We start from the raw sequence: 14,055 nt of genomic DNA on the forward strand, positions 1-14,055 counted from the left end.
TCTTAACCCTGACTCAGACAACGGTGTTCAGCGTGCCTGAACCCATATTGCTTCAGCTCAGACAGCTGGGCAACATTGTGACAAAGACTGGGCAGCACTTATACCCAGACTTTCCACCACTTCCGGTTGCTTTAGTCAACCAACAGCCGGGATATTATGGTCCCATCCAAATACCGGCTCCCGATGTTGATGACCTCATACACAATTTATATGAGGAAATCCCATGCCTAGGCGTATTTGCCGAGGCCGACAGGACTTCTATCTCTGACCAACCGCCAGGTCCGTACCAATCATCTTTCAATATAGACCAGGCCAACCCGGTTAATCAAAACCTTCTTGGTTTCAAACCACTCGGCATCCGCCGACCAGAGGCTAAGAACCTCGCGTTTGCCGCTAGTATCACAGCTGCAAACTTTCCCAGCTACCCAGCTGACACCGCGTTCAATTTCGAATTTTTGAACACCATCTCCAGTGTCATCAGCAATACTAAGACTTTTAAAGTCACAGACGTAGTCTTTACCACCCTATCGGAGACTGGGGCTCAGTCCCAGGTCATTATCTCGCGACCAGTCGTCCAACTTCAGAGGACGAACATTCAAGGTGAGACACGTCCCACATCCCTCGCATCAGAGGAACCAGCCAATTAACACCATTTAGATTATAAGTTATTACCTTAAACCTTATAAATAGAGATACAAATAAAAAAGTACATTCATTCTTTAGAGTTACTTCATAGCTTAAAGTTCAACAGTAATAATTATTATTGTTAACATTTTATTTAAGTTGTAAAATTGTATAATTTCAAAAATAAAGTTTTTTTTAACAAGTGTTCTAAGTGAGAAAATATAATTGGCGCTGCGAACAGGATCCCTACACAGAATTACAGAATTCCTAGTCAACTTCAGTTGTTTGGTAGAGGACCCACGAACCGGAAAAAATGCAGAATAAACCAGCGACACTGCTGATATTCCTGTAAGTTTTTCCTTTATTTTATTTTCTTTTTATTTTTACTTATGAGCACATTTACTGAGTTAACTGAAACTAAATTGAATATTATCCTTAGTCAATCTCAAAGAAATCATCTTCGTGATAGAAGTCCTTTACATCGACTTCCTATTATCCAAGAAATTTCTCAGATTATAGAGGATAAAATGCCCATTTCAAATAGCGGTATTTCTAGCCTGTGTGCTACTCTTCCCGAATACACAACAGGTCAAAACCCATCCACATTTATTAGATCAGTAGATGCCCTAATTAAATTTTTAGCAGGCCAAAACCCTACCGAAGTTTAAGCATTTGTACTAAATGCAAATATTCTTTCGCGAATTAAAGGTGAGCCGAGAGACTACCTAAATTTCTCAAATAAAACTATTTGGACAGATGTCCGACCAGCATTATTAGCTAAATACGGCGACAGGAGATCCGAGGAAATCCTAGTCACTCAACTAACTACAACCGTGCAAAAACCACACGAAACATAATTATGACGAATATTACCAACGAATAACTACCCATTTAAACGATTTATTACAACACATTTCCCTGCATAATAATGCAGAAACAGTGCTTTTTAAATTACCCTACTTTAAAAATTTAGCATTAAAAATCTTTTCTACAGGTGTAAACAACCCCTATTGCGAATACCTTCCGCACTTCCAACTCGATACTTTAGACACAGCTTTACAAAAGTGTATAGCTTACGACAATCATCGAAATCAAGTTTCTTATATGAACTTTCTTAAAAATCAAAAAGTGAAACCAAAACTGACATATCAACCTAGACCAATACCACATAATACCAACACAAATTTCAATAGACAAATTCCTCAAAATCCCAACTCAAATTTTAATCAACCAACTACTCAAAATACTAACGCGAATTTCAATCGAAATCCTGCCCCACCTCACAACAATAATAAATTTAATTCAAGACCTTCAAACACAAATTTCCACAAAAACACGACGAATTAATACCAAAACTCAAATCTACCTCGATCAACACAAAACCCTCAATCTTACAACCCTCGACCAATGAGTGGTGTAGAAACAATTCGAACAGAAGTACGACGCATGACAACATCGACTAGATGGGCCCAAAACTACAACGTCGAATCAGAGAACTGCCCTGATTCATTTGAAAATTACCACGAAACAGATTACTATAATCCCCAAGAGTCCGAATACTATGACGACCCTGAAAATACCCAAGATCTTCCCCAGGAAGAAAATTTTCACATCTCATTGCAAGAGCAACCCCCACCTTAATTGATCTAAATAATATCAAAAATCTTCCAAGACTCCCATTTTTTATATTACCTAAAAGTTAATTAAAAATTCTTATCGATACTGGTAGATCTGACACCATCATCTCTCCCAAAGGTTCAAAATTATTCAATCCCCATCACATTTACAAAAAAGACTTCACACTTACATCAATAAAAAAAACGACCAAATATTCAGACAATATCAAAACTCCCCTATTTAAAGAATTAAATATACCCGATTTTATCGATGCACGCATCGCTGACTGGAGTAAAGACTTCGACATTTTATTAGGAAATTTTGATTTAGATTCATTTCGAGCCATTTTAAATTACACAAATAAAACATTAACACTACAACGTTACAACATAGAAATACCATTTCAAACACTTTCCTTTAAAATACCCGTTGACATACAACAAGGCGAAATATTATTTGCTGAAACAAGAATAAATAAGGAAATCTTCCCAGAATCCATTCACCACGTTACTAACGGTTATATCGACAATATCACTCTCGATTATCCAATACAAATAAAACCCATACATGTAGAAAATCTAAACAACTACGAAATAACAAACGACATACCTTCCAATTTTGACCCTAGCATAATTCGCACACAACACTTAAACCCCGAAGAAAAAGAAAAAATACTAAGACTATGCCACAAATACAAAGACATATTTTACGATGAAAAAGACAAACTAACTTTCACATCAGAAATAAAACATCACATCAGAACTAAAGACGAAAACCCTTTTACTCAAGACACTTTAGACACCCCAAAGCAATGCAAGAAGAAATTACGCGACAATTAAACAAATTACTTGATAATAATATTATTAGACCTTCAATCTCCCCCTATTTCGCACCCGTGTGGATCATCCAAAAAAAACTGACGCATCCGGCAAAAAGAAATTTCGCATGATAATAGATTACAGAAAATTTAACGAAACACGATCGAAGATAAATATCCTTTCCCAAAAATAGATGAAATTTTAGGTAACTTAAGGTAAAGCCACATATTTCACAACTTTAGACTTAGCCCAAGGATTCCATCAAATAGAAGTCCATCCCGACTCTGTAGAAAAAACCGCTTTCACAGTACCTCATGGCCATTTCGAATTTCTTAGAATGCCTTTCGGTCTAAAGTCCAGCAACTTTCCAAAAATTAATAGACAATATTCTACGCCCCTTTCTACACAAATTTTGTTTCGTCTACATGGATGACGTAATCATATTTTCAAAATCATTACAAGAACATCTTATCCACATCTCGCAAATTTTCCAAAGATTCCAAGATACCAATTTAAAAGTCCAACTTGACAAATCCGAATTCTTAACAAAAGAAGTCACCTTCCTAGGCCACGTTGTTACCCCAGAAGGAGTCAAACCAAATCCCGCAAAACTCAAAGCGATAAGAGAATATCCACTTCCCAAGACAATAAAAGAAATAAAATCTTTCTTAGGACTAATCGGATATTACAGACGCTTCATCCCAAATTTTGCAAAAATCACTTCTCCCCTAACACGGTGTACAAGAAAAAACGCGATTACTGATCCAACAAATTCCACCTACCTAGAAGCATTCGCTAAATGCAAAGAGTTACTTTCAAACTCTCCACTTTTACGATATCCTGATTTTTCAAAACAATTCACATTAACAACCGACGCTTCCAACATCGCAGTAGGCGCTGTGTTAACCCAAGACGGTCACCCCGTTGCATATCATTCTCGTACCCTAAATACAGCTGAGCAAAATTACAGTACAACAGAACGCGAATTGCTCGCGATCATCGATTCTTGTAAACATTTCCGCCCTTACCTTTATGGAACTCGTTTTATAGTCGAAACCGACCATAACCCTTTGGTATGGATTTATTAAAACATCCTACATCCCGTCTAGCCAGATGGCGATTAAAATTAGAAGATTATGACTTCGAAGTTAAATATCGCCGAGGTCGCGACAATCAAGTTAGCGACGCCCTATCTAGAATACAAATTAATGCCCTTACGAAATCTTCAATCATAGCCGAACCACCTAATACTAACGACTTTGACCCAGACGAATTTTTAGAGACATTCGATAATATTCAAAATAATCTCGATGAAACTCAAACACAACACATTTCATTAGAAGACCCTATTAACGGCATACCTGTATCAGAAGAACCCTTAAACTTATCAACTAACCAAATAATAATTATACCTAACAGCGAAAAATACGACGTCACGTACAAAAGAATATTTAAAAAACATAGATACTCCGTTCACGTTACTGAAAATTGGCAAGATTGTCTTGTAGACGCATTTAAAGCAATTTTAAAACCCAGCCAAACATTCGGCATAAAAACTCCACATTGCTTCCAACCGTTCATATGTAATTTCTTTAGAACACACATAGATAATACTATGAAAAAGACAGAAAAGATTTGATTTCACGTTCAAAGCGTCTATGTATCTATTGATACGTATTTCGACTTAAAAAGTCTCATCAGAATAGTTATTCATAGCCGTTCTTAACGTGAAAAATAATCTTCTCTGTCTTATTAGAAGTAACAATAACATGACTTCGTTATGGACGCAATAGCGACATCTGATAGAAAAATCGGTAAGATAGTTTCGAAACAAATTCAGATTTCTGCTTTAATCTGGAGCCTTCTAAAAATTGCAAGACATGGCCAGACGATGATAAAGATATTAAAAAGAGACATGGGGAATCTAAAATTTGCATTTCACGACATGTCTATTCATCTAGGCAGAAATCCTAACGAATTTGTTTCTCGTACTCATACAGAGTAGATCCGAATAAAATGAAAAAGACAGAAAAGATTTGATTTCACGTTCAAAGCGTCTATGTATCTATTGATACGTATTTCGACTTAAAAAGTCTCATCAGAATAGTTATTCATAGCCGTTCTTAACGTGAAAAATAATCTTCTCTGTCTTATTAGAAGTAACAATAACATGACTTCGTTATGGACGCAATAGCGACATCTGATAGAAAAATCGGTAAGATAGTTTCGAAACAAATTCAGATTTCTGCTTTAATCTGGAGCCTTCTAAAAATTGCAAGACATGGCCAGACGATGATAAAGATATTAAAAAGAGACATGGGGAATCTAATACTTGCATTCCACGACATGTCTATTCATCTAGGCAGAAATCCTAACGAATTTGTTTCTCGTACTCATACAGAGTAGATCCGAATAAAATGAAAAAGACAGAAAAGATTTGATTTCACGTTCAAAGCGTCTATGTATTTATTGATACGTATTTCGACTTAAAAAGTCTCATCAGAATAGTTATTCATAGCCGTTCTATCAGATGTCGCTATTGCGTCCATAACGAAGTCATGTTATTGTTACTTCTAATAAGACAGAGAAGATTATTTTTCACGTTAAGAACGGCTATGAATAACTATTCTGATGAGACTTTTTAAGTCAAAATACGTATCAATAGATACATAGACGCTTTGAACGTGAAATCAAATCTTTTCTGTCTTTTTCATTTTATTCGGATCTACTCTGTATGAGTACGAGAAACAAATTCGTTAGGATTTCTGCCTAGATGAATAGACATGTCGTGGAATGCAAATTTTAGATTCCCCATGTCTCTTTTTAATATCTTTATCATCGTCTGGCCATGTCTTGCAATTTTTAGAAGGCTCCAGATTAAAGCAGAAATCTGAATTTGTTTCGAAACTATCTTATAGATAATACTGTTTGTTGATGCCACCTAAGGCCTATTAATTTTGTAATAAATAACTACACTGGAGATTACACTTTACTAAATTTATTTTAGTAATACAACAACAAAAACTGAACAAAGGGATTTTTAGTATGCGTGGTGATGGTAATGTCTATTATGGTTAGAATCGAGTCTCTCGTCTTCCCTTTTTCTTTCTCCGAACATGCATGCTTCGTCGGCTGTCATACATAGCGGCTGCTGTGGGCAGAAGAAGAACCAATGTTGCCAGTGTTGCCGGTTACAAAAAATAAGAATGTTCAAATACTTAACATAGCCGCCTCCCTTGAAGGCTGATATGCCTTTAAGCACAAGGCAACACACACAATTTAACTACTGGACGATGAATCACTCCAGTTGCAGTTTTCACCATTGCACTACGGATGACACCATCACTTCCGAAAAGGTCGTTTGCACACGACCTAAAGACCATTTGAGAGGAGGAAGCCCATCCTCCTTGATTAGTACAAGTGTACCCGAAGTCAATACTTGGGGCTCTGATTTCTTCCATTTGTTTCGAGATTGTAATTGTGAAATGTATTCGGATGACCATCTCTTCCAAAATAATTGAAGTCTTTGTTGGATCAGCTGATACTGGTTGCGACGATTTTCATTAACATCAAGCCAATTGTGATCTGGTATAGAGAAAAGTGGCTCTCCTATCAAAAAGTGCGCAGGTGTCAAAGGACTAGGATCATTAGGGTCATCAGATAGTGGAGAAATTGGTCGGGAATTTAAACAAGACTCTATTTGAGTTAAAAGGGTTGAAAACTCTTCGAATGTTAAAATATTTTCGCCGATACTACGGCGCAAATGATGCTTAACCGATTTAACACCGGCTTCCCAAAGTCCGCCAAAGTGCGGAGAATTAGGCGGAATAAACCGCCAATCAATGCTTTCCTGGCTGAGTCTAGTCTGAATCTTGTCTGAATTGATTTCAAAGAATTTCCTTAATTCATTTTTTGCACCCATAAAATTAGTACCGTGATCCGGAAATAATTTTCGACAAATACCACGTTGCGCTGTAAAGCGACGAAGTGAGGCTATGAAACATTCTGTGGTAAGGTCACTGACCAATTCTAAGTGTACAGCTTTGGTACTAAAACAAACAAATAGGCATATGTAGCATTTTTGGACCTTATAATTGCGAGTTTTTCTATCGCGTAACTTAAATGGGCCTGCATAATCAGTGCCGCACATCGAAAAGGGTCGAGAAGGTCGCATTCGATCAATTGGTAGATATGACATCAGGTACTTAACAGTTTTAGCGTTAAAACGAAAGCATCGAATACAATTATGAACGATTTGTTTGACTAAATTTCGACCATTTATAGGCCAGAATTCTTCACGAATTGCTGATAATGTGAGTTGAGGTCCAGCATGAAGAAGAGCAATATGTTTAGATTCGGCATAGAGTTTAGTGAGATGATGGTTTTTAGGGAGAATAGCTGGGTGTTTTTTATCATAGTTAAAATGGGATTTACCCAAGCGTCCTCCAACTCTTAGGATATCTGAATCATCTATAAAGGGGTTTAAAGAAAACAAGCCATTAAAAGGATTCAATTTGTTCACCTTTAATGATTTAATTTCTAGGAGGAATGATTCCTGTTGACAAATGCGAGTTAATTGTTTTAAGGAATTTCCCAATTCTTCGCATGTCAAGGGACCTAAGTCTCTATCGGAAGAACTGGTACGACAAAAACGAATAAAACATAGTACATAATCCAACACTCTTTGAAGTTTTCTAAGTGTGCAGTAACCATTGAGTTTAGCAATTTCTAGAAATTCTGTCACAGGAGATAAGGTGGTCATTAAAACCTTGGGCTTTGTTTCTGGGAGATTCTCATACGATGAAGGTACAAAGGTTTTATTAGATTCATAATCGAAGCTGCTCAGACATTTGGGGCCATTCCACCAAATATCGGAATTTATCAGCTCAAATGTGGAAATTCCACGGGTTAGTAAATCAGCAGGATTTTCTTTTGTATTTATATATCTCCAATTGGTAGTTTTAGTTAAAGATTGAATCTGTGCCACTCTGTTTGCTACAAACACCTTTAATACGTGAGGAGAAGTATTAATCCAAGATAGTGTTATAGTAGAATCAGAACAATAAAAGATTTTATCTACATGTAAATGTAGAGAAGATTTTACCTTATCCATTAATTCAGCCAAAAGTAAGGCTGAACAAAGTTCTAATCTTGGAATGGTAACCATTTTTAAAGGAGCTACACGAGTTTTTGCACACAGCAAGTGATGCTGAGAATTACCAGCGGAATCTGTGGAGCGAAGATAAACACAGCAGCTATAGGCCGATTCGGAAGCATCTGCAAATCCTATCAATTCTACGGCCTTTCTATCATTGATCAAAACAAGTCTAGGTATTTTAAGTTCAGTTATTAGCTTTAAGTCTCTTTGAAATGTGGACCATTTTGTGTGAATTGATGCTGGCACAGATTCGTCCCATGATACATGTAATTGCCAAAGTTGTTGGATAAGGATCTTTGCGTTTATAGTTAATGGAGATAATAAACCTAGTGGGTCAAAAAGCTGAGAGATAGAACTGAGAATAGATCTCTTACTAACGGTGACTAACGAGGGTTGAATAACTGAATATGATAAGATATCTGACTTATGATTCCAATTAAGTCCAAGAGTTTTACTAGTTTCCGAGTTTCCTATTTCAATAGTTTCTAATTGATTAGTATCACCAAGTTCCATTTTCGAATATACATACCATAAGATTTGAATATTTGTATCAAAGGATTTTTGATATCTAAGACTTCTTCTAGGCTGTCTGCACCGGAAAGAAGGTCGTCAACATAGAAATCGTGTTCTATTATGAAGCTAAGTTTGGGATTAGATTGCTTAATATCATCAGCTATTTTTCGTAGACATCTTGTCGCTAAGAATGCACTAGATGCTAAGCCATAAGTTACAGTGTTTAGTTCAAAGATTGACAACGGCTCAGTTGGATCAAATCGCCAGAGTATTTTTTGGAATTCGTGTTGTTCCTTGGGTACAAGTATTTGCCGATACATTTTGGCTATATCTGCTGAAATGACAATATTTTGTTTTCAAAAATGAATTGCTATAGAGAATAAATCATCTTGGATATTGGGGCCAACCATCATGATATCATTCACAGATAAGCCAGAGGTAGATTTAGCTGAGCCATCGAAGACTACACGAAGTTTTGTACTAATGCTAGAGGGTTTGAAAACAGCGTGATGGGGTAAGAAAAACCCGCTATAGTCGTCCATAGATTCTTGTTTAGTCATATGATCTAGTTCTAAGTATTCTGAAATGAATTCAGTGTATTTAGTTTTAAGAGGATCTTTTTTCAGCATTTTTCTTTCCATAGAGTAAAATCTGTTTCTTGCAATTTGAAAAGAATCCCCGAGCTTTCAAGTATCTAATTTAAAGGGAATTGTTACCTCAAACCTACCAGTATTTTCCCGACAAGTATTTGTTTGAAAATGCTGTTCACAAAATATTTCCTCATTTGAAAGGTGAGGAGTTTCCTTTACACTTTCTAATTGCCAGAATTTTTCCAGCTGTTGATTTAAGTATTAAGTATTTAAGTATTTAAGTATTTAAGTATTTAAGTATTTAAGTATTTAAGTATTTAAGTATTTAAGTATTTAAGTATTTAAGTATTTAAGTATTTAAGTATTTAAGTATTTAAGTATTTAAGTATTTAAGTATTTAAGTATTTAAGTATTTAAGTATTTAAGTATTTAAGTATTTAAGTATTTAAGTATTTAAGTATTTAAGTATTTAAGTATTTAAGTATTTAAGTATTTAAGTATTTAAGTATTTAAGTATTTAAGTATTTAAGTATTTAAGTATTTAAGTATTTAAGTATTTAAGTATTTAAGTATTTAAGTATTTAAGTATTTAAGTATATTTAAGTATTTAAGTATTTAAGTATTTAAGTATTTAAGTATTTAAGTATTTAAGTATTTAAGTATTTAAGTATTTAAGTATTTAAGTATTTAAGTATTTAAGTATTTAAGTATTTAAGTATTTAAGTATCTAAGTATTTAAGTATTTAAGTATTTAAGTATTTAAGTATTTAAGTATTTAAGTATTTAAGTATTTAAGCATTTAAGTATTTAAGTATTTAAGTATTAAAATAACAAAGAGATTTTTCATTGGACTTGCTACTTAGATTAAGTGGACCTGAAGCTATCCAACCTAATTGAGTCTTTTGTAAGACTGGTGCATTTGGACCTAACTTATGTTGCCCTATACATAATAAGTCCCAAAAAGTATCTGCTCCAACCAATATATCTATTGGAGCACTAACATCAAAGCTGGGATCAGCCAAAATTAGATTGGGTGGAACATTTAATTGATTTTTATTAAAAGTTTTACAAGGTACTAAGCCAGTAATAGTTTCGACCACAAGGCAATTGAAGTTAATTGAGTAAAGGTTTAATCTGGACTGAATTATGTTCGTCCTTGAGGTCACCTTAGAAGAATAATCACCAATACCAGAAATTATGGCTTGTATTTTGGTTTTCGGAAGGTTTAGTTTATCACAAAGTTTGTTGGTTATGAAATTACATTGAGAGCCATTATCTAAAAGAATTCTACAGGTTTGCGTTCGACCATTGCTATCGAGAATATTTACTAAGGCAGTTGACAGCAAGGTACAAGTGTTAGGGAATATCGAGCAATGAGATTTAGAGGTAGAAGTTCCAACATCATTTTCCTCAACTGTGGTTGTGGATGAATTTTCCAATTGACCTACAGAGTTTGCTCTAGATTACGATTCGATGTGTAAAAGAGTGTTGTGGGGCTTGGAACATTTTCTACATTTACTGCCATGACATTGTTGCACACCATGTCCCTTTCTCAGGCAATTCAGACAAAGCTTTAAGCGTTTAGCTTCATTGTATCTACTATTAGTATTTAGTTTAAGGAATTTGTTGCAATTATATACACTGTGTTCTTCATCACAGACTGTACATTTGACTTTATAAGATTGTGTAGGATTATTGTCAGACGTCACAAGTGATTTAGAGCTTGAAGACTTATTTTTATAGCTAATTTGTTGATGGTTCGTGGAGGAAGGCTTATCCTCCTCAATAGATTCGAACATGTCACACCTGTCTTCCAGAAAACTCAATAATTTTTTAAGATTAGGCCTCTCACGTTTGGTTTTTTTTTATTCTCAAGCATGTTTAGCACTAGAGTTTAATTTTGTGGTTATTAAATATACTAAGATGGAGTCCCAATGTTGGACAGGTTCGTTTAGGGCTTCGAGAGCTTTTAAAATTCTACTTGTGTTATCAAAGAGTTGACTTAAGGATGAGTGAGTTTCTTTATTAATAACAGGAAGGTTGAAAAGTTCCTTAATCTGATTGTTTATAAGTTTTTCGATATTCTCATATTTGTCATTTAATATGGTCCAAGCGATTTCATAGTTTGCATCAGATATTTCAAGAGTATCAATTAAATGAAGAGGTTCGCCTTTTAATGACATTCTGAGGTAGTTTAGCTTTTGTGATTGTGGCATATGAGGATGTTGATCAATTACAGAAATAAAGGTTTCTTTGAAGAAAATCCAATCTTTATAGGGCCCGGAGAATGATGGAAGACAGATATCCGGAAGCTTTATGTAGCTAAAAGGTTGAGCTGATTGAGGAGCCTGCGGATTTGAGATCCTAGAAGTGTATGAACGAAGTTTTTTAGCTTTACTTGTAATAGTATAAAATGAGTCCTCAAATGCAGCTCTTTCATCATTGTCTACAATAAATTCATCCTTGCTAGTCAAGGCTTCAATTATTGATTGCGTATCATCAACTCTTTCAAGTAGCGTTGACATATTTTCGAAGCGAGATTCTAAATCAGCCAAGAGGAGAGCTTTGATTATCTAACTTTGTTTTAATGTAATTTTCGAACCTAGTTAATGAACTTTTTAAACCTTTTTAAAGATTTAGTGATAAGAAAAAGAAAAGTATTTTAAGACTTATTTATTTATTTTTTTTTATTTATTTACGCTGTAACCACCAGGGTTATTAGCGACCTAAAAAATATAATACAGGTAAAGTTAGAAAAAATTACAATAATTGATATAGTCCTGAGTCTTTAAGATAACTGATTGTGTTTTTAACGTTCATGTTTTTTCCTAAGGCTTCCTTTATATTATTTGGGATAGTGTGCTTCTTTCTTGCTGCTTCATATGTTTTGCACTGAGTTAGTATATGCTTCACGGAGAGTATTGCTTGACAATTTTCACACATTGGCGGCTCAGTTCGCGTAAAGAGGTGTTTATGTGTAAAGTTACTGTGTCCTAGTCGCAAACGTGTTACTCTCACTTGGTCGTGTCTATTCGCTGTGGGTTGAAGCCACGGTTCCACTAATTGTTTGATTTCCTTCAGTTTATTTTGTGATGCACTCCACTTATTTTGCCACGCACTTAACACTTTATATTTTATTTCTGACTTGAAATCATCTGAAGAAACCTCATTAATAAGAATGGAGTCCTGGCTGAACGATGCTAAGCGGGCTAGTTCATCTGCTTCTTCATTTCCTTGTATACCTGAATGTGATGGAACAAACATGAAGTCAACAGTGATCTTATTATTATTTAGAATCTCTATTTCTGATTTGATATGTGAGGCAATTGGATTATTGGTATATAAACGTTTAATAGTGTGAAGTCAGCTTAGTGAATCGGTTATTATGAGAGACGGGGACTGTTTCGACTCTTTTATGTGGATAAGTGCTTGTAATATTGCAAACAACTCCGCAGTGTATGACGAAGTAATGGGATTGAATTTAAATTTTAAGGATGTATTGGGTGTGAGAATGGCTGCACCAACACCAAGATTTGGATGCGTCAGTATATATCTTATAGTGACTTTTATAAGTTTCCATTTCTATTAAGAATGCTTGTTTGATCAAGTCTGTTATAGTCTCACGTTTTTTATATATATACTAAGGCTAGTGTTAATCTTGGGAATTGGTATTAACCAAGGTGGAGAAGTTAGGAAATTTATTGGGAGAATTTCAGGAAATTCGAGATGTAGATCATGAAGGTTTCTTCTAACCCTTTCGTAAAATGGTGGATCTAGTCTTGTTGTAGAGAAAGTGTCTTGAAATCGATCTGTGAACGTATTGGTATAAGTAGGGTGTTCTTTATTACTAGCTATTTTAGAAGCATATGAGAGAGAAAGGTATTTGAATCGTAAACTTAAGGGTGGTTCTCCTGTTAAGCATTGTAAACTTTCAACTGGTGTCGTTCGAAACGTACCTGTAGCTATTCGTAGAGCTGTGTTTTGAACAGTTTCTAATGTTTTCAATACTGATACTTTGCTTGATGAATAAACTATCGCACCGTAGTCAAGTTTGGATCTAACTAAAGATTTATATACATGTAATAGTGTATTTTGATCTGCTCCCCAGTTTTTGCTGGAAATAGTTTTCATAAAATTTAATCCTGCTTGGCATAATTTTTAGTGTTATGTGAATAAGTTCTTCTGTATGTTTTTTCCAGGAGAGTTTTTGGTCGAAAACCATACCTAAAAATCTGATATTATTTGTGAAATTGAGGGTTTGATTATATAGCTTCAGATGTGGAGTTAGAATGTTACGTTTTCGTGTGAATAAAATACATTTAGTTTTTGTCGGTGAAAATTGTAATCCAATAGTCCTAGACCATGATTCTAACTGATTGATTGTTTGTTGTAAATGTTTTTGAATAGATGTAGAGTTTTTTCCTTTAGCAAATAAAACTAAATCATCAGCGTATAATCTTCCTTTAACAATGGGTGAGCATTGTTGAAGTATGTCGTTTATGGCTATTAGAAAAAGGGTTGAGCTTATAACTGATCCTTGTGGTACTCCGTTCTCTTGAACTTTTTTATCTGAGTTAACGTTGTCTAATCGAACTATGAAGCTGCGAGACTGAAGAAAATTGGAAATAAATTTTAACATATTGCCTCTGATATTCCAATTATGCAATTTTGATATGATATTGTATCGCCAGACAGTATCATAAGCTTTATTAATATCGAAAAAAACTGCGATACA

General features: G+C 34.8%; 2 protein-coding genes across 2 annotated transcripts; both read right to left on the reverse strand.

Annotated features, from left to right (window-relative positions):
- Window positions 1-6,375: 6,375 nt before the first annotated feature.
- LOC140451103 (uncharacterized) lies at window positions 6,376-8,730 on the reverse strand. The gene has a single exon (XM_072544832.1). The coding sequence runs from the start codon at window positions 8,728-8,730 to the stop codon at window positions 6,376-6,378; it is 2,355 nt and encodes a 784-aa protein (XP_072400933.1).
- A 2,461-nt stretch (window positions 8,731-11,191) lies between these two features.
- Window positions 11,192-11,845, reverse strand: LOC140451104 (uncharacterized). Its single transcript, XM_072544833.1, has one exon. The coding sequence runs from the start codon at window positions 11,843-11,845 to the stop codon at window positions 11,192-11,194; it is 654 nt and encodes a 217-aa protein (XP_072400934.1).
- Between the last annotated feature and the right edge of the window lie 2,210 nt (window positions 11,846-14,055).

Source organism: Diabrotica undecimpunctata, chromosome 9, assembly GCF_040954645.1.
Source record: "Diabrotica undecimpunctata isolate CICGRU chromosome 9, icDiaUnde3, whole genome shotgun sequence".
NCBI classification, from domain to species: Eukaryota; Metazoa; Arthropoda; class Insecta; order Coleoptera; family Chrysomelidae; genus Diabrotica; species Diabrotica undecimpunctata.